The sequence below is a fragment of the Equus quagga genome, chromosome 8, assembly GCF_021613505.1.
Source record: "Equus quagga isolate Etosha38 chromosome 8, UCLA_HA_Equagga_1.0, whole genome shotgun sequence".
Classification (NCBI taxonomy): Eukaryota; Metazoa; Chordata; class Mammalia; order Perissodactyla; family Equidae; genus Equus; species Equus quagga.
In genome coordinates, this window is record NC_060274.1 from 43,307,276 (window position 1) to 43,328,719 (window position 21,444).

The following is a 21,444-nucleotide window of genomic DNA, read 5'->3' on the forward strand; positions in this document are numbered from 1 at the left end:
CCCCTACTGTCCTCATGCCCACCGTCCTCTCACTGTCCTCATGCTCATTGTCCCCTCACTGCCTTCATGCTTACTGTCCTCTCACTGCCTTCATGCTCACTATCCTCATGCTCACTGTCCCCTCACTGTCCTCATGCTCACTGTCCCCTCACTGCCTTCGTGCTCACTGTCCCCTACCTGCCCTCATGCTCACTGTCCTCTCACTGCCTTCATGCTCACTGTCCTCATGCTCACTGTCCCCTCACTGCCCTCATGCTCAGTGTCCTCATGCTCACTGTCCCCCACTCACCAGGTAGTTGTCCCCATGTTTGGACCTCAGCATGCGCGTCACCTCCTGCAGGTTGTGCAGGTAGGACTCCTCGGAACAGCCCGCAGGGAAGGACACGGCAATGATGCGCTCAGTGATGTAGGTGAGGTCCAGCTCGCGGCCGTCCTCCATGGTGGGGTTCAGCGCGGCAGGCCTAGAAGAGAGGGGGCGCTGGTCAGGAAACAGCCCACGAATCTGCAGCAGCAAATGTGGGACATCCCCTTACTGCTTCCCACAGGAACTGGACTTGGAATATACTGTGGCTACATCCCCTTAGCATCTCCCCATGACAGGAGGGCACTCATAAATCCGCTAATCGAAAGTCATGACAGGACAACACGAGGTCCAAGCCGGGCTAAACGGAAGAGCAGAGGTTCAACGGTAGCGCTGTGGCACCCGAGGGACAGGCCTGCCGGAGGGCCTCAGCAGGAGAGCGTGGGGTCGCAGGCCTGGGCCCTGGAAGGAGGAGCCTCAAGCCTCATCCACGTTCCCTGGTATCAGGTCAGCCCCAGGCAGCTGGGAAGAAGCACGTTCAGCCAGGCCTGACAGGAGCAGAGGCCTAGGCTGGGAGACATCTGCAAAGGACTCCTTATGTCTGCACGTAGCATCCAGGGCCAGTGTGCAGGGCCCACAGCCCAAGGAGGAGGGGATGACCTGGGGGGAGATTCCAGCAGCAGCATAATGAAAGGGTGTTTCAGCTAGGGCAGGGGATGGCTGGCATCTATGAGACGGGCCGTGTGCGGGCTCTGCCTAGGGGGTGGGGTATGAGGGTAGGCATCAGGAGCAAGAAGATGGGGCATAGAGGAGGGGGGAGGGCAGAAATGCCAAGCATGTCAGGCCAAGCAGAGTGGAGGAGCTGGTGAGGACAGGCTGGTGTAGGGAGAGCCCAGAGCCCAGGCGAGCCCAGGACAACCGTCCGGCATGCAGCATCCCAGCCCTGCCCCCCTCCCTCCCTAGGGCTGTGCTGTGGGCACTGCTGGCCAGAGAGCCCCTCCCAGGAGAGGTCCCTAGGGCTGTGGGTGGTGTTGGGACGAAAAGGAAAAGGTCCAGGGGAGAGGTGATGGGGTCAACCGAAGACAGCGACAGCCCGCAGTGAAACCAGCAGGATGTAGGACATTCACGGGGTGGCGGTTTCCGTCCATCCACAGCACGACCACCAGCTTTGGGGGCTTGCGGTTGTTATTTCTTACCTACTCCTGCTATATGTGTTTCTCTCTCCTTTCTTTAGTATTGGAAAATTCAAAAATATAAAACATGGTTTAACAAACTTCAAAATTAACCCACAGCCAAGCTCTTCCATCCAAGCCCTCTGCTGTCTCCTCCACCACTTGGACTGCTTTGAGGAAGTCCCAGATAGTATGTCATTTCATTTATAAGTTCCTTATAAATGAATATAAATTATAAATGAAAAATGAAAATTATGAATGAAAGAATTCTTATAAATGAAAAAGAATATAAATTTCTTGCTATTCATTTTTAAAAGATAAAGACACATTTTTAGGGGCTGGGCTGGTGGCGTAGTGGTTGAGTTTGTGCTCTCCACTGAGGTGGCCTGGGGTTTGCAGGTTCAGATCCTGGGCACAGACCTACACATGGCTCATCAAGGCCACGCATCTCATATACGAACTAGAGGAAGATGGGCACAGATGTTAGCTCAGGGTCATTCTTCCTCAAGCAAAAAGAGGGAGATGGGCAACAGATGTTACCTCAGGGTCAATCTTCCTCACCAAAAACAAACAAACAAACAAAAGATAAAGACACTTTTTGAAAACATCTACAATGCCATTATCACACCTAAAAGAAATATCATCAAATATCCAAATTATAAACTCATTTTTTACAGTTGATTTATTCAAACTAGGATCCAAATAATTCCCAAGATTTTTTTCTCTACCTTGTTCACCAAACATGGATGCAAGAGTTCTGATTGCTTTTAAAAATCAAGTCAGATTTCTTTGGAAAACTGACACAAAAAAATAATAATAACTTGACTTCTGCATAAATTACAGTCCTCTGTGAGGGACGGTCCACACAGGAGCACTGGCTGTGGCAGTCCCTCCAGGCACCTGCCCTGATGGAGGCAAAGAGCGAGCTCATCCCACGTGCTGAATCAAGCCTGAAACCTCACCCAAAGTTACAGATTCACAGTCGAGGCCCAGCAATGTGACGATTTACTGAAAGACAACCACGTGTCCCCACAACCTGGGCCTCTAATGCTGGGAGCTCACATCCAGAAAAAAGACATAACCATGGTATGTACCTCCTTTGAGAATTTATTTTTAAAATCAAAAAAGAAATTAATAAAGAATAAAATAACCCCACGCCCAGGCTTCCTCTATGAGGTCTCACCCAAGGCCAGATGCTCACAGATGAGCTTCGGTGAGAGACACTCACCTGGACGGCTTGTCACCGCAGAGAGATGCAGGTGGTGAGGAACCCACTGGAGCCTGCAAATGACAAATGACAGGGGTCACTCTGAATCTCCGTGTCCTGTCAGTCCACACATCACAAACCCCCCGAGAAGGAAGGACGACAGATGCTCCACGGTTTAATCATAAATGGTAAGTCAAACATTGTGATTGTTGCCCATCTGATCTCCTGGGAGGGTCTCCAGAGATCAGGATCCCTTGGCCCTAGGACTTCAGATCCCAAGTGACACAATCCCATTAACCCATAGCGGGACGGCTTCCACCCTGCGACAGCGCGACGGCACGCACAGGTAAGGCTTGCTCTGCACTCAGAGGCGCTCTGACAGCACTGGCCATTATCACCATCATCATCATTAGCATTTACTTGAAAGAACAATTAACGACTTCCAGAGAATTCTATATTTACTCTCTATTTTAAACCTACCCAACAGGAAGAAAACCTTTAGGTTAGAATTACTGTATAGTTTAATAACTTTTCCACGTGTGCGTGTTTGTGCGTGTGTGTGTGCATACAAGTGCATACATGTGCCTGTGTGTGCATTGGTGAGTGTGTGTGTGTGTGTAAGGGTTATGCTATGCACTGAGGCTATATGCATATGCACTATTTCAGGAGACGCACCCAGCAAATTTGTGACTAGGAATTATCTCCAACATTTCAGAAGTTGGGAAACGGAGGCTCAGAGAGTTATAAGATGTTGTCAAAGACGGCAGAGGTGGGAGAAGAACCCAGATGTCCCCTGACACAGCTCTCCCAAATGGCCTTCCCACATGCAGCTCCTTTGTCTCCAGCGTTCCGTGAGCCCCTCCCTGCCCGCTGCGCCTCCTGGCCCCGCTCCGTGGGCCAGCCCCCCATACCCCAGGTGGGTGACATTGGCTGAAAGGTGCAGCAGGACACCCAGAGTCTGCCTTGGTGGCCAGAGCCCCTGGCACTCCCTTCTGCTCCCCATCAATCCCAGCCCTCGGGAACCCTTCTCAAACAGGATCTGACACCCTGGACTCCGCCTGGTGTCCCACTCGGGCAGCTGGCTCACCCTGGGTCCCACAGTGTGAAACAAAGGGAAACGAAAATAAATACAAAACTATTTTGGGGACAAGGAAAGCAAGCCAGATGTTCTCTTGAAATCACACCAACACAACACCTAGGCCAACTCCCCCCGCAGAGGTCATGACCTGCGCCCCAGAAGAGGCAGGACCAGAAGGCACCCTCCTCCCTGCACAGAATGTGCTGAGGGCTTGCCGTGGGGCATCCACACTCACCAGCTGCTGTCCCCTGGCCAAGCCACTTGCCTCTAGTTCATCCCCTCCAATCACAGAGGAGTCTGGGGACTGACAGATGATTCCCATCCATGGCTGGAACCCTGACTGGAACAGGATGGTGGCTCCCTACGGGCTGGACAAACCTGGGCCAGGGGCAGCCCTTCCGCGCGGGGCGTCAGAACCAGCCCTCCACACGCATGCGGCTCCCCAACATCCGAGCCCACCCTCCCGCGGGCTGAGGCTCCCCTCGGCTGCACTACGGAGGGCTCACACTGTTCTGCCCAGCCTCCCGAGGCCCTGCCCCAGCCCTTTAACGGCTCCGACTAGAAGACATCAGTTCCAAACAACGAGATGGTTTTCTGCCCATTAGAACAGCAAAGATAAAATTGCAAGGGTTTTTTTAAGTATTAGTGAAATATAAACCACGGGACTGAGCAAGGTGAGGAACATATCCTGAGGAAATTGCTGGAAAAGCACATGAGTCTGTATAGACAAGGGCGCTCACTGCACTCGGATTTATACAAGAGCACACAACAGACAAGAGCCTGAGAGTTCAGCTGTATTACATTAGGTAAAGGTGCCCAGCAGGAAAGCACGTGGCTCTGCAGGGGGTGACGCACGTGGGGGCACAGAGAGATACCAGGATGCATGACAGCAACAGGTCCAAGGTCACGAGGGTCATGTCGCAGTATAAAGAAGAGCATACGATTCACACACATACATGCACACTCACACATACAACCACACCTGGATAAAGGTCTGGCCAGACTGCAGGCTGATTCAGCAGTAGTTTGTTTCTGGAATGTTCTATCAAATTCTGGGTTTTTTTCTTCTATGTGTGTTTTTTACTTTTCCACCTTGATAGTTTACTCCTGTAACTGGAGAGAGAATCTGCAATGCCCCCAGGATCAGTTCACAAGTAGTTCTGCTCCCAGTATGGCATTCAGGCCTTCCCCCCAGGGTCGCAGTCACAGAAGAGTGCCTTCTGGAAGGCAGATGATGAGGGAACTCCTGAGTGTGGATGTTGAGCATCCTGGAACAGGAATGTTCCGCGCCTACCTCGAGTCACTGTGCACAGCTGGGCACACTGGGCACAGCCAGGCCACAGGCCCTGACTCCTGCCACAGGGCCGCCCAGCTCACCTTCCTCCCAGGCCCAGAGAGACCCCAGAGGCAGATTCCCTCAGTGACTACATCTCCCTTTGGACTCAACTGCCAATCACAGCGGATCATCAAAATCACTGCTGTGGTAACTGGGACCACCTGGGTTTTAAGCCAACCAGCTGATTCCAATCATCACTGTGCTTGGGAACCACCGTTCCCAGTAGGGAGCACACAGCCCGTTCACTATTCCTGTGGCTCATCCATCATCTACTGTCGCATCCTGTGAGGGCTGTATAACACATGCAATACATTTGCCAAATGGGACACATACACATTGACAAACAGGTAAAATTCTGTTCTACTGCATCCCGTTACACTATATTCACAACTAATGTAAGTAGGTCTTACCGGGAGGAGTGTGTAGTCAGAGCTGTCTGGAGACCACTGCCCTCAGCTATTGACCAGCACAAAGGGGTTCCACTGGGCAGTCTGACATTTTCCAAACTTCCCTGCATTTCCACTAAGAAGGTACAAACTCTGCTCCACTAGGTCGTGCAAACACATGGAGCAGATGACAGCGCCCACTACGGAAGACACGCCCATAGGCACACCCCGCCTGTCCACTGTGACCCGCGGGGACCACCCATCGGCATTCTTGACGAGCAGCAGTTGAGTTTCCAGGAGGCAGCAGAGCTTCTCCACACCACCTCCTCTCCTGGCTTGAAGGTCACAGGAACCATTTAAATTTTGATGCGTAATTTCCCCCAGAACTACCACACAGGCACAAGACACTTCCTGCTCCCCAGGGCAGAGAGCCGGCAGCTTCTGGACCCGGGAAATGCCAACCCTCCAGTGGACAGCAAGTCTGAGCCTGTAAGGGCAGCTCCCTCTCTCCCTGCAGCAGCCCCGTAGCCCCACGGCTTCCCAGAGGGTCCTAGCCAGCCCTCACCCCCAAAAAGTCCTGGGCTCTATGCCCCCGTGAATGCATAAATGCAAGAAAAATAGATGACAAACACATAGATAGATTCATAGACAGATAATTACATAGACGATAGATACACAAATACACAGATGACAGATACACACATATATACATAGATGGTAGATAGATACATAGATGGACAGACAGATACAGAGATAAACAGACTGATGATAATTAAACACACACAGACATGCACACGCAAACTGCAGTCAGAAGGCCAGGCCTCGCCTACCCTCCCAGCATTTCTCTGTCGCAGCTGCAGCTGCTCAGCTGTGTCCTACAGCACTTTAGACTGAAGTAACCTGCACTGATTTAGAACAATCAGACACGATCCATATGTGGACGTTTGTCAATAAAGAGTGAACTCCTTGAAGGCAGGGCCCTTTATGGCTTCCAGCACCCCCCATCACCTAACTGTATGATGGGGGCCGGAAACCACCTCCTACCAACTGCCCACCCCAGCCAGGCAGCGAGGCCTCCTGGCCACCCCTCAGGTGAGGTGCCCACCCCTCAAAGAGGGGGAGATGGGCACAGCTGCAGGGGAGATGGGGGTGCTGTGGGAGGGGCTGAGGATTCCTGCAGTGAGGGAGATCCAGCAAAGGGAACACATCTCAGGCAAAGCACAGCCAACACCAAGGCCCTGCGGTAGGCCTGTCTGCATCTTGGGGAGGAGCAAGAGGACCACTGTGGCCAGAACTGGTGCATGAAGGGAAGTGTGACAGGAGGGGGGTCCCCAGGATGAAGGGAGGCCCTCCTGCCAATCCAGGGGCCCCGCATGGCTGGAGAGAAAGCCAGCCTGGACCATTCCTCGCCCTCCTGCCCCCAAACCTCAGAGCAGCCAGCTGTGCCCAGGCGACAGTGCACACTATGGAAGGCAGCACCATGCCACCAGCACTGTCCTGTAACAGGCCACAGGTGCCTGCGGTCAGGAGGCAGCCCACACCTGGTCGGCCACCTGGCTCTCAGCGGGAGCCCCAGGAAGCAGAAATCATCATCCTCGTTTCACAGCTTGGGAAACAAGCATCAGAAAGACTAGAATCACACAGTTAAGATGTGGTACCCACTTCTGACACCAAATGATATTGCGATCCCCAGACCCTCGACTGTCCACAGTCTGTCCTGCCTGCCTGTCCCAGATCAAACTAAACTCAGTGAGGTTAGGAGAGCTTCTCTGGGGGAGCTAGTCTTGCCCTAAGCCGAGCGGGAGAGAGAAACCATGCCCAATTCTCCACTTCTAAGCCAGCTTCCGAGGTCTGATGTGCACTTTAAATCCCCCAACGGGGAAACCCTCCATTCAGAACCAAGTGGATGATGTGCCAGTGACGGGACCTGGGTACACCGGGAGAAGACCCTCGGTGCTCAGGAAGCTCTGCTGAGCAGCAGACGGTGACAGGTATGCCCCAGGCCCACTGGAAAGGGCACGACTTGCCAAACCCTGTGCTTGTCAGGAAGGGGACTCAGGGGTACGATGTCTCTGCCGGTCTTTACTCAAAAGCAAAGCCTATATCTACTCTTGGAGTTCACAAACTGAAGCCCCCCTCATACACCACATTTCACTGCCCAAGAACGACTGAGAGGCCAACTTACTAAAAGTTTACTGAAGCAGGTCCCTTGCTCACGAGGAACCCTGCACCCTAACCTTGTGAAAGAAGTTTAAGAAAGTGTCTGCTTGTGGGCCACAGGCCTCTAGGACTGTGCTGCAAACTCCTTTTCTCTTGCTGTTTTGCAGAAAGCGATCTGCTGGCCCACCTTCCCGGGAAGGCTTCGAGGCTCTGGGCTCCAGGATGCGCCCACCATTTTATGACCGACGCCGCGGGTCCAGGAGACAGCAGCACAGCGCCTCCTGTGCTCTCCAGGCATCCAGAGAGACAAAGCACTCTCCAACCACCTCACCGGCCCAGTCTCCCTCACCTGTGGCCCCTTTGGCACACACTTATCACAGCCTGCAACTTCTAAAGGCGCTAAGAAAAAAGCAGGGGAAGGGACAAGGGGCCAGTGGAATGTGTGCTGAAGGTTAAACCTGCAAAAGGTACACTGCGCGGCTCCAGGCGTCACAGCTCCTTGAGTGCATTGCTTCTGGCGGGGCCTGGAGCTCATCGGGCTGGGCCACTAAGTGGTCCTGGGACTGAGGGAGTCACCAGCCTCCCTGGGCATCAGTCTCTTCTGATAAAATGAGAGCTGGGACCCAGTGCTTGGAAGGCCCAGCCCAGCCCTGGAATCCACGAGTCGCCGGTCAACAGCAAAGAGGAGTGCTCCACCAGGTAAAGAATTGGCCAACCCACCCACAGGGGCTCTCTTGCCCAATGTATGTTTGAAATTATTAAAACTCATTTCCTTGTTAATGGGTTATTTTTATATCTGAAACAGACATAGCAATAGCAATTTTGCAGTGAGGGATATACACTCATGAGGCCACGTTTCAAGAGAGGATGGCGACCACCACGAGATTTGTGTGCCAAAACGAACTTCGCATTAATAAGAGAGCCTGGTTCACGCCTCACGGTGTGTTATCCATAGGGTGAGAGGCAGGACTGGCTGGCACAGGCGTGAAGACAATTTTCTTGGGAGAAACTGTCCCAGTTTTTGTCACAGGACATGATTCCACACCAGACTGTCTGGGTCCACCTGTGACCTCGGGGAGGCCATTCACCTGCCTCAGCCTCCGCCACTTTCCTGGTCTTTCCAGTGCAGGCCTCGCAGTCTGCACCTCACCTGGGGGTTAGGGACCACGCAGGGCCAGCAGGACCTCAGACAGTCCCCATCCTATAGCACCGTCACTTCTGTGAAAAGTGATGCTTAACAAACCTAACACAGAAACAACACAGCACGGACACCTCGTGGCCCAACCAGAACCTAGAGGACCACCTGGCAGGCTCGGGTGCTGGTAGGGGCAGTGACAACAGCGGCTACCCGGCATGTACCGCGTTACCCCTCTAACTCACCAACAGGGAAAGCCAAGGGGAAGATATTCAGAGCACGTCCCCGTCACACAGCAGGTAAGCAGTGGAGCCAGAGCTAGGCGCACACACCCCCTCACCACGCCCACCCTTGGGCATCTGTGACAGCAGGGCCACACAGCCAGTGGACATGGAGACAGGGTTAGCCCTGCAGGGTGTCCCAGCATCGCCAGGCCTGCTCTCCTTTGGCTGAAGGTGTCTCTGTAAGTACAGGTGACAAGAACACCAAAGGCTCGAGCCTTGGGACCTTGGGCAGCTGCTCAGGCTCCTCATCCACAAAATGGGCTGACAACTACAGCAACCCACTCTGGAAGGCCATAGTGGGGCTGGGCAGCCAAGGTCTGTGCCACACCGAGAATGGGCCCAGCATGGGGTAAACATAAACTCACACACACACGGGGGGGGGGGGGGGGGGGGGGGCGGGGGCGGGGCGCCGCCGGGGGGGGGGCGGGGGGGGGGGAAAAAAGAACCCGCCGCGGGGGGGGGGGGGGGGGGGGGGGGGGGGCTTGGCCTGAGTGTGAATCCTGCAGGCAGAAGGGAGCTGGAGAGCAGAGTTCACAGGCAGCAAAACAGGCCTGTGTTGGGGTAATGCTAATGTGGTGTTCCCACGTTCTGCTGCTGCAGCTGCTGCTGCTGGGTTTAGGGTGGGGACTCAGCCTGGCCCACCAGGTTTTCGGTGAGCTGGCCCGTACCCCACTGCCTGATGCATCAGGTATCTCCCTCACTCTCCATCCCTGCATCACAACCCACTTTTCAGTTCCCCTCACACACTCCATTCCCTCCTGCCCCAGGGCCTCTGCACATGCTGTGCACAGTTTGGAATGCTCCCCATCCACTTATCCAAGTCCTACCTGGAGCTCTCAGCTCATATGTCATCTCCCCAGCAAAGCAGCCCCTGGTCCGACTCCATTTATATGTCCATCTGTCTTGGTCTTCTTGACTGCACTCACCTCAAATGCACAGAAATAACTAGCTGTGCGAATTCTTGTCTAAGCTCTAGCTCCGCCTGTGAAGACACAGCAGAGGCGCTGGCTGCCCGGTGTCCAGATGCAACTCAGCACTGGGGCGGCATCCTACAAATGGCAGAACTCGGATGTGCAGGACGAAGGAAGGAACAAAGCCACCGCTAAGTCCAAAGTGTCGGCAGGATGACCTGGCTGCGTTAGGAGGCACAGGGAAGCTGCGTTTACATTTCAGTAATAAATACCCAGTCAGCTTTATCTGCAGGCTAAGAAAAATAAGTGTACCCAAGTGCCTTAAACAGACTTGTCATCTAAAAGAAGAGCAGATGAAAAGCAGTAATTCTCCACGCCTTCGCACAGTTATAACTTTGGAATCAATGGAACTGGGGGTGCTTATTTCGGAAGAAACTGTCCTTTGACTAGCCGGTGGTGAAGCATCAACTCCAGACAACTCGGTAAACGCTCACGGTCTTCTTGGCTGCGCCGACCTCACCTGTGCAGAAATAACTAGCTGTGTGAATCCTCGTCTAAGCTCTGCAGCCCCCGTCCTCTCCTCCAGAGCTGCAGAACGTGGCTTTTGCGCACTGCCGGGGTGGGCTCAGCATGCTGTGCCCACCCCGGGACTGGCTACCTAACTCTCGTTCTCGCTGGTGCTTTCTGCTGGAAGCCCCATGCCCACCCTGTGAGAAGCAGTTCATGAGCTTCCCTGCCCCTGAACCGGCACTGGGCACACCGCCAACCACCAGGGAGCTGGTCGCCACTCGCCAGGCTCCCCCCTGGCTCCTGCTCACTGCGGGGAAGGGCAGCACAGGGTCCCTGGGCTGGAGCAGCTGAAAGACTGGGCCTCTGTTTCCCCCCTCCCCTCGCCCTCTCTGCCTTTGAATGACGAGCAAAGAGAGAAAGACCTTTTGTGGACGCCACACCAGGAATCTTGGCAAGGCCTGAAAACGCAGCCAGGACGCCAGCTTCCCCAGAGTCTCCGGGCCATGTGCTGCTCCCAGCTGTGCGGACCAGCCCTGAAACCCGCAGTGTGAATGGTTGCGTAAAAAGGAACAAAACGGACATTGCGTAATGCAAGCCAGATTCACAAGGGGGCGCAGGGGGCCTGGCGGCAGGGCACAGACCTCGGCGGCCGGGGCCTCTGAAGAGGTCAGCTGAAACCCCCTGCACTTTTGGTTTTTGTGTCCCCAGGCACATGGAGAAAAAATACATTTAAAACCTTTTCCAAAGGCAACAACCAGCCATGTGCAGTGGACAAACTTCAAGGCATTCATTTGTTCGTTCATTCATTCACCACCAGGCAGGCAGGCACAGGCTTTGGAGTCCCAATGCCTAGGACAGAAGCCAGCTCTGCCACCTTCAGAGCTGCCTGACCCTGGTAATTCAACCTGTCCGCGATTGGTTCCTCATCTGGAAAGTGGAGGTGTTGGGAGGATTAAATAAGGCGACACGTGTATAGGGCTAAGAATAGCGCCTGGCAGGTAACAAGGGATAAATAAATATCAGCTATGCAGTCAATCATCGTTTGGGGTGCCAGGCAGAGACTGGCCCCTCAAAAGCAATTTCCCCATAAATCCACCCTAAATGCAGTAACCAGCTGAGACCGCAGCACCATTCTACCGGCAGAGAAATAAGACTCAGAGATGGAAAGTAATTTCCCTAAAGTCAGACAGCCAGCAAGACATTTTTCCCTTCCAGAATGAGAACACCAGAAACAAACTCATTATCAGGATTGCCCACCCTGAATTTTCTTCTTAATGCTCTTAAAGGTGGGCAGCGATTACCAAGAATTGCCAGAAAAAAAGACACCCAGCTGGGGCCAGCCCTGCGGCACAGTGGTTAAATTTGTGCGCTCCGCTTTGGTGGCCCAGGTTTTGTGGGTTCGGATCTCGGACATGGACCTACACACCGCTCATCAAGCTATGCTCTCGTGGTGTCCCACATACAAAATAAAGGAAGATTGGCACAGATGTTAGCTCAGCAACAATCTTCCTCAGGCAAAAAAAACGAAGATCGGCAACAGATGTTAGCTCAGGGCCAGTCTGCCTCACCAAAATATAAATAAATACGCAAGTCAGGAAACCAAAATAATATCATTTCGCCCCCACTGAACTACAAGATCAAGGTTTTGTTCAGACTGAGATTATATCTGTGCTTATTTGTCACCAAATGCTTGGAATTCTGAGAAGCGCAGGCTGGTCTGAACCATACGGAGGTAGGAAGGGTGGCGTCCCCCAGGCGGGAGCTTTTACGACCAAGTCTGAGGTCCCCAGAGGGGCTGGGGGCCGAAGGGCTCAGAAACACAGCCCAGGAAGCAGGCGCCTGGGACAGCACCAGGGCCTGGCACTCAAGGAAACTTTCACAGCCCCTTCGCTGCAGAGCCAGGAGCTGAGCAAAGAGCCCGGGGGCGCCAGAGACAGACGCAGCCGGTGCAGACCCGCCCGCCAGCGGGGCGGCACTCACTGTGCTGGAAGGGGCGGGTGGCCAGGATTTCTCCTTCCTGAAGCGGCTCCCTCAGACCACCGGGCTTCCTCCCTGCCGTTCCTCCGCGCCCCTCTCCCTGCCACTGGCCAACGTGGCGGCAGGAGCGGTTCAGCAGGTGGGACAGCGCCGCCGTGAGTGGGAAGGTGTGGGCAGCAGCCGAGGCAGGCACCAGGTGCAGTTCTCACGGCTGCAGGCAGGGCCCTGGACGCTGTCTGCCGAGGCCCTGCAGGGACCAGAGAGGGAACAGGAAGGGCTGCGCAGAGCAGAGCGCTGCACCGGCTGCGTCCTCCCAGGACCCATGATTGGAGGCCTGCCCTCCTGGGGTGCAGACAGGGCGGGGGTCCCCTGTCTGCCAAGCTTCCCCCAGGAGAGAAAGCTGTGGTGGGTTCCTGGGAGGGCAGGTACTCAGGCCCGTGCCCCAGAACCTAGCAAGTGCCTGGTGCCCACCTTCTGTCCTTGTTAATTAACCAAAACCAAGAAAACACAAAAACCAGGTCAAACGACGTAGCCAGACCAGAGAGACACAGGGGCACCAAAAACTTCTGTGCCCTCCTGGGCTCCAAGTTTCCTGGAGAACAAAACAGAAAGGGAGATGGCAGCTGGGCACAGGTCAGATCCTGGGGACACAGTGGCTTCACAGGCCACCCGACCTGTCAAGGCTGGATTGAATCAGTCACTTGACACTCAGAGCCACAAGGGCAAGGGCGGGCTGCAGCCGTGTGAGGAGCTGCCCAGAAGCAGGGCCCGTCCCGCTGTCAGACCCCCACCACTGTCTACACTGGCGACACTCGGACGGATTTTGGTATTAAATGGTCAGTTATGTCCCTTAAGAAGGAGATTCACGAGGGCTCATTTTATAATTACGCCTCACATACACATATTCTCTTACTTTTCTCAATTATTTCATAACAGGAACATTCCTACCCATAAAGAGGACCACAGGGAGGGGAACGGGGAGGGCCCGCTTGGCCCTCAAACCCCGCCTCTGGCTCGATGGCTCCGGAGGAAGAGGCGAGGGGTCTCCTTCCAGGCCAGATGCAAAGGGAGCCCCAAGCTGACAGGCTGGGCGCTCTGCCTCAGGCTGACTCAGCTCCCGCGGGCCAGCAGGGGCTTCTGGGAGAGCATGGGGGGCTCGGGCTGAGCGGGCCACCTGTCCCTTCACCCGGCACATCAGCAGACTGGGAGACCAAAGAGGACTTTGACTCATCTGAGCCTCGATTCTCCCCTCTGTGAAATGGGCTGACAAAGGCAGCCTTGCAGGATCGCTGTGAGAACTGGTCAGAGAGGCACCTAGGCCCACGGTTCACACCCTTCACCATCACTGGCCTTGTAAAGAGGGAGAAGGTTCTAGCCCACCTCCTGCATTCTACAGGGAGGGTCATGCTCTGCTGGGGGAGCAGACTGGCCAGGTGTGGCACCCTGAGGACAGGCTGTGTATTCCTTACTTCGTGGTGACCGAGAGCACACCAAGCTTGGGGACCCAGCTCTCTCAAAAAGGCCAGCAAATTCCCAGCAGCAGCATTCTCAACCACGGCAGCCTTGGCCAGGCAGACCAACAACGCACGAAGAAGCAGCCCAGGGCCGGCTGGATGAATTTGGCCTGGTACCGTCAGGGTGAGGGATGCCCAAGAAGAGACAAGCAGAGGAGCTTCCCCAGCAGCCCAGTGCACTTGACCACTCGGAGGTGGACCAGAGCCTTCTCGAAGCTGTGTCCACGTTCTCACGCACATGTCCAGCGAGGTGCCAGTGAGCATCTGCTCCTGCTGGGCACTGGACAGACAGAGCTCAAATCAAAACCAGGCCCCTTTGGGCTTTCAGCCTCCACTGCTGTGGACAGAGGGCATCCACTTGAGCTGGGGCCTCCCAAGCAGTGCCCAGGGTATCTGTGGAAATAAGAAGGGGCTGGGCCCTCAGGGGAGGTCAGGCATGAGGAGGGCCAGGAGCGAGAGGTCCAGTCTGAAGGCTGCTCGCTCGGCAGAGGAAGCTTCCTCTCCACACCCCTCCCCAAGGGTCTGGGGCCAATGCCAGCAGCACGCAGTTCCTGAGAAGGGAGGCCCAGGGCACCGCAGGGGCAGGTGAACGCCAGGCGTCCAGAGGAAAAGGCAGGTCCTCCTCCTGGGAGCACTTCTGCAGGAGCATCTCCACCCAGCAGGGGAAAGCGCGCCCCCCCCCGCCCCGACTCCCTGGGCTGCATGGGCAGGGCTGCACCTCACATCCAAGGGCCCAATGTGACCCACAGGACATGATCCACAGGACACGACCCACCGGACAGGACCTCATTCCTCCAATTTCACTCTCCCTATAGTGTTCTTTTTTGTTGTTCTGGTTAGGAAAATTGTCGCTGAGCTAACATCTGTGCCAATCTTCCTCTATTTTACGTGGGATGCCGCTAGAGCGTGGTTTGAAGAGCGGTGCTAGGTCCACGCCCAGGATCCGAACCTGCAAACCCCAGGCTGCCAAAGTACAGCACATGAACCTAGCCACTATACCACCGGGCTGGCCCCTATAGTGTTCTGATAAATATTTAAAACAGGCTCTCCAGGAAAAAAAGGGAGAAAAGAACAACTTGATTTGGTTAATTACTAGATTACTGGTTTATCATAAAAAGGATGTAACTCAGGAACAGCCAGATGGTGGAGATGCGAAGCGCAAGGTATGGAGAAAGAGGGCGGAGCTTCCATGCTCTGGCCAGGAGCCACTCTCCCCAAATCTCCACGCGTTCACCAACCAGGAAGCTCTCTGAACCCTGTCCTTTTGGGTTTTTAAGTAGGCTTCATTGCATAGGCGTGATTGATTACATCATTAGCCACTGGTGATTGGCTCAACCTCCAGGTTGAGGACTGGAGGTGGGACTAAAATTCCCAACCCTGGACTCACTGGCTTGGCTCCACTGGCAACCAGCCCCATCCTTAGGTGCTTTTCCGGGACCCCATTAACATAACAAAGGACACCGTTATGGCTCTCATCACTTAGGAAATTCCAAGTGTTTTCAGGGACGAAGAGCAAATATATATTTCTTATCATACATCACAATATCACATTAACTCCTTTCCACTGCCTGAAACCAAGCTTTCAAAAACGCCACTCCCCAGCATGTTTTTTGGCCACTCAGAAACCGAAAATAGCTCCTTCTTTCTCTGGAACTTCAAATTAATTCCATTGCCAGGGTTTAACAGCTCCTCCAACTACCACCCAAAATGGTGCCTCTCAGCATTTCTGTCATTGTCCTGACCGTCATGTCAGTGGGCAGACCCCAGGAAAGGACCTAGAACTGGTAAAAGCTGGGCTCAAATCCCAGCTTTGTGTCCACGACAAGACACTCTTGGCTCAGTCAGGTGGGCCTTGTCCACTCGAGTCCTCATCTATGACCAGGGGAGTGACATTCACCCGGGGCTGTCTGAGCCGTGCCCTACTCATGCTCCTGGCAGTCCAGAAACAGAGGAGCTTGACCCTGATGGCTTTCCTCACTGGTACTTGCTTCTGCACTAAGGAAAATTTGATTTCCAAGTTATTCTCTGACAAGTGAGCGAGCCACTCAGAAGACTTTGAGAAGATGACATAGTAACTAGACCCAAAGAACGCTGATAAACACCAGGAAATAAGTTTTCTTGGATCAACCCTATCAACAGAACCTATCAACAAAATGAGTCTCATCCCAACTTAACATCAGTCAAAATCTATCCCATGTATATAACGTGATACATTGGACAAAAACCGCCCATGATCTTACTCCTCACTGAAACGTTGCTCCCTTTTTCCAGGTGAAGAAACAAAGTTCCTGGCACCTAACTGACCTGCCCAAGGTCACCTGACTAAATTGTGGAAGCCACAGTTGTCTAAGGTCAGTGCCCTGGGTGCAAGGCCCAGCGGCCCCTCCCCACATGTACAGACAGACAGGATACTCACCTGGGTCTCTGCCAAAGGGCAGCTTCAATAGCTAAGCATTGGGCATCCCACTTCATTTAAGAAATGGTGACAGGGGCCAGCCCAGTGGCATAGTGGTTGGTTTGCACATTCCGCTTCAGCAGCCTGGGGTTTGCTGGTTTGGATCCCGGGTGCAGACCTCTGTACCGCACATCAAGCCATTCTGTGGTCCCATGTATAAAATGGAGGAAGATGGGCACAGATGTTAGCTCAGGGCCACTCTTCCTCAGCAAAAAAAAAGAGGAGAATTGGGGGCAGATGTTAGCTCATGGCCAATCTTCCTCCAAAAAAAAAAGGTGACAGTGTGATATTTTCAAATCCATCCTCTAAACTCTGGGGCTTCAATCTGGGACTGCCACATGGGCCCATGACCAGGTTTAGAATGGCAACGCCTCTTAGATCCACCAATCTCTTTTTTTTTCCTTTCTACACTCAGGGAGTTCAGATGTCCAGTACAAATTGAATCCGAAAGTAATAAAAACAAAATAATAAAATCAAATCAGTCTGCACCGAGATGAGTGATGGAAAGCAGGAGGCTGGCAGAGCGTTCTACAGGAGAAACAACTGGTCTTCCCAGCCTTTCCCTCGGGTGCACACGCGGCTGGGAGTCAGTCCCCCGCAGGCACTGCACCCTCTGCCAGGCCCACTCAGCCTCCGCCTCACTGCAGACCAGAGCCCACCGCAGCACTGCGAGGCCAGCCCAGAGAATCTGCTGTACTATTTTAAAAATAACAAGTGCTCACTTATTTTCTTTCTTACGATAAAAGCAAGTTATTTTCTTGTAGATAATTCAGAAAGTAGAGACACACAAAGAAGGAGATGGACCCATCTACCCACTCCTTCGCACACTCCAAGACAACCACAGTTAGCAACACGGAATAGATCCTTCCTGGCTTTTTTCCACACACACTTATTTAAAAATAGAACAGCGCTGTAAGTCCATATCATCAGATTTTCTTCCACGAAGTAGTTTTCAATAGCACGTGGTATCCAATGTCTAGCTGGGACGTAATTTCCCCTATACCTGAATGTTACCGGTCTCTCAATTTTCACTCTTATAAACTATGCTGTGATAAACATTCTGCGGTTAAAAATTTTCATCATCCTTAGTGACTCCCTCAGGAGAAACTCCTATAAGTGTAATTTACTTCGGGATTCTTGCCACGAGAACTTCCTGAAGCTCGTCTCTGGGAAAGAAGAGTGCTATAACTTCTAGGACTGCGCATCGGGCTCTGGAGCGAGCAGAGGTCTGAAAAGGGAAGAGCTCATTCCACTCTTTTCTATTAGAGCATGTTTGAGTCTCTTTCCCCAAAAGGAAGTGCCCTGGCAAAATTAAAGAGGCATTTGGGGGGTGCAGGTAGTTATGAAACTGATGTCCTTGTCCCCCAGAACTTCTCTGCATGCAGCCCTGACCCCACAGCACCTAGAAGGTAAATTCCATAATGAGAGAAACCACATTGGAACTGCCAGCAGGTCCAGCACTGGCGCTCCAGAGGCCTCAGTGAATGCGTATTTGCAGACCAAGAGCTGCCCCCACCGCTCCCCACCTTGTCCCCTCCCTCTGCCTGGCCTTCTCCCTCCAGGAAGTGAGGGCTGACTGTGTGCACCTGGAACGGAGCAAGGGGGAGGCGCACAGGGGTGGAGCCAAAATGGCCTCCTGCTAGAGCCGCACCAGGCACCCCGTGAGAAGTCCTCTCTCCTTCCTGACTGGACGTAAAGAAAACACTGGGGAAAACCAACCCTGTGGGTGGAAATTATTCACGTGATTGGGAAGAGCTGATGGAAACTGTAAAATATTAGGGCAGCAAAGACCCAGGATACCCCACCACTTGGCAATTCCCCTGTCAGATTCCCTCCAGTTTAGCGAAAGTTGATCAAGGATCAACCCTAAACCATACCCTGCACCAGGAGTCTTGTGTATATAACTTGGATATCACATATTTACAGATTAGGTCACATAATCCACACATGCCCCCACGAGAAAGTTAATTTACTGAACAATTAACTTCAACGGTTATTTTTCCCAGTACTTACTATGTGTACAGACCCACTGCAAAGTTGGAGCTGAAAAAACACAAGAGAGCATATTTCCCTCATTTGAGAAGCTTACAATGAGAAAGAGAGGTACATATAAGACTGTGAGTGTGGAATTAAAGGCTGGATGGCAAGGGATCACACTCAAGAAGAGAGAGACACACGTGGAGGGGAAATGGAAGGGGCGTCTGGCCAGAGCAGCTGTGAAAGCTGCAGGAAAGCTGGGGTCCTCACTGCCTGCTGATTGGAATTGAACTCTGTGCCCTCCCAGGTATGTGAGGTCCCACCAAACTGCCCTATAGCCCTCTCCCTGACCATTAATTGTCTTCCAGAACGAATGGAGCAACCAGCCAAACACCTGCTGCCCAGTGCTGCTCGCTGGACGCTCGGCACCAGCATCTGTAATCCTGTACCGCGTCCTACATCAACTTGGAAGTTTACTGGGAGCCCACCGTGTCTGCTCTCATCTATTCATGCCGGATGCACTGGCTAATGTCACTGCAGAGTTGAACAAAATATTGTGCAAACCAACAAAACATGAGCCTAAGAAGAGATCTGTTGTTGCTGTGAACACAGGTGTCCACATCTCAGAAAAGGCAGGGTCACCAAGTGCTCCCGACTGAATCAGGGGCTGTGGGACAGCTGTAAGACACAGGGCAGACCCAGAGCATTGATGTGGTCAGATTATCTCGTAAATCTCTTTAAGCTTTCATAACACTTTGAGGAAGCCCAAATGGGGAATTTCAGAGGACTCCTTGTGGGTTTAAATTATGCAAAAACAAGACAGGGGAACCCCAGCCCCTGGACGGAACTCAAAGACAGGGCGGATCCGTACATCAAAGACAGACAGTGACTGTTGTCTGTTTCAGGCACAATCAAATGCTAACGTGAGGAACATTTAGGATTCTGCAAGTTAACTCACATTCAATTCGATAACCACCTGCAAATTCTGATCGTCTTAAATGACAGGCTTGACTGCATGTGAAAGCAAATAGATGACACGTGACATGCAAGCAACAATCATCCCCATTACTGCTGACACCATATGGGAAGAGCAGAGCAACACACATCCCACACTTACTCCAGCACAGATGCAGTGCAAAGTGCTTTCCCGGCACCGGTTTTTGGGACCCTGACAGCAGCCCCAAGCTGGGAACCCTTACCATCCGCACTTTGCCAAAAGGGAGCTGAGGACCAGGCCTGGCAAGCTGAGGCCACACACCCAAAGTCACACAGCGATTGAGTGGCAGAGCTGGCACTCGGGACCCGAGTTCACACTCCACCACGGTGGACTGTCAAATTCCCCACCTCCCTGGCACCCCAAGAAGTCAAGATGAGTGAGCTCTCCAGCCGGGATTCCTCCCAGCCTGGCCTCTCCTTCTGCCAGCCTCTGGCATTGGTACGAGCACTGCCCACCAAGGTTCACTGGGAGGCAGCCGGAAAGTGGGCTGGGCTCTTTTTTCTCTGACTGGCAGGTCAGGGAAAAGGTAGTTCTCAGGTGAGAACTTGACAGTGGAGCAGTTTGAGGACCCCTAGTCAATATGTAACTAATCATTTGCAGCCAACTCTTGCTATTTGCCGTCATCAGGTTCTAAAAAGTCACCATGAACACTGGACCGCCTTCTCGTGCTTCCGCGCACTGAACAGCACTTCAGCACTATAGTTGGGGACCACTTTAAACAGTGAAATCACTAACAGAATGGACAAAAATGCGAAAAACGTGCCACTAAATACACCTGGAAAAGGACACTTATTTACTTTTGGTATGAGAGCCGAAACAAGAAGGCCATAGCGTCTGCTGTTGTTCAACCCCAGCTGGCGACGTGCGCAGCAGGCAGCTCAAATGTTCTGCTGTTCTGAGCACATCCATGAATGATCAGAAAAGCACAGGGAATGTCAATCTGGGGATTACGAAGAAATTTTAGCAAGTAGGCAAATTTGCAAATACAAAATTCATAAATAATGAGGACTGACTGTAATTTAATTTACATAAATTTGTAGATCATTGAATCTTTGACTCACTTAAGAAATAACCTGGCAAACGTATGTGACTCCAGTTCTTTATACCGAGGACACATGCTCCACATGAGCTACGCCTCAGAGGACTCCTTCCTCCTTGGAAGAAAAGTGGAAGCAGAGAAGTAGATGCTGCAACAGTTCCTTCCAAAGACACACACTCTCTCTCCCTGAGCACTGCTTTCCACCTGAGCGTTTCTATCCACCTGCCGATGCCTCCCGCTGAGGAGCATGGAGCGCTTTCTAGAGAGAGATTCTGAAGACTCTGGCTCTGCATTCTAGAGCATGGACGAGAGGACCACTCAGGAGGGAGAGGAGAAAAGAACCAGGAAACGAAAGGCTGTTCCTAAGAGCAAGGGACCCCCGAGGCTGCCCCGTCCTGAGTCATCCCCACACCAGGCTCCCACACACCGCCAGGATCGCTGAGAGTGGTCCCAGCCACCCAGGAGGACGTCTCCTTCTAGAACAGGACTCCTGTTCAACTGGCATCACAGTCGCCTGCGAAGGCTTGTGAAAAGAGAGATCTGGGGGCGCCACCCCAGAATTTCTCATTCAACAGGTCTGGGGAAGGGTCCAGAGAATTTGTTTCTAAGTTAGCAGGTTTACACTGATGCTGCTGGTCTGGGACCATGTTTTGAGAACCACTAACCTAAACTACTTGTGCTTTGCTTGGTTTGTACTAAAAACCTTGTTACCACATACAACACTGGCTTCATTAAAGTAGCCCTCAAGGTCCCTTTCACTCGGTCTCCTACTCTCCCAATCACCTTAGGAAAGACCACCACAGTGGCCCTGTCAGCCTTTACTTGAAAGACAGGCAGCTCCCTATCTCATACACGTCCAAGTCTGTTTTTAACTCAATTTTCGAAAGTTCTTCATTACACAGAGTCAAAATCCGCACGTACTCAGTATCTGCACCTTGACTGGATTTCTTCCCATGAGCAAATCATATTAACGTTAATCCCTCTGGGGAGGGAGGTATATGATTT

General features: G+C 52.8%; 1 protein-coding gene across 10 annotated transcripts in view; it reads right to left on the reverse strand.

The window, feature by feature from the left end:
• TNS3 (tensin 3) overlaps nt 1–21,444 on the reverse strand; it is a 259,293-nt gene that overhangs the window by 141,914 nt on the left and 95,935 nt on the right. For 8 of the 10 annotated variants that reach the window (XM_046669114.1, XM_046669123.1, XM_046669116.1 and 5 more), the window contains 2 exons: nt 2,702–2,754; nt 290–461 (listed from right to left, as the gene is read on the reverse strand). In XM_046669114.1, coding sequence (XP_046525070.1) covers nt 290–439 — 150 coding nt within the window. In that variant the 5' untranslated portion in view covers nt 440–461; nt 2,702–2,754. Of the gene's footprint in view, nt 1–289; nt 462–2,701; nt 2,755–12,460; nt 12,667–16,387; nt 16,535–21,444 lie in introns of those variants that run through there. The other 2 variants (XM_046669120.1, XM_046669119.1) reach the window with 2 other exon arrangements.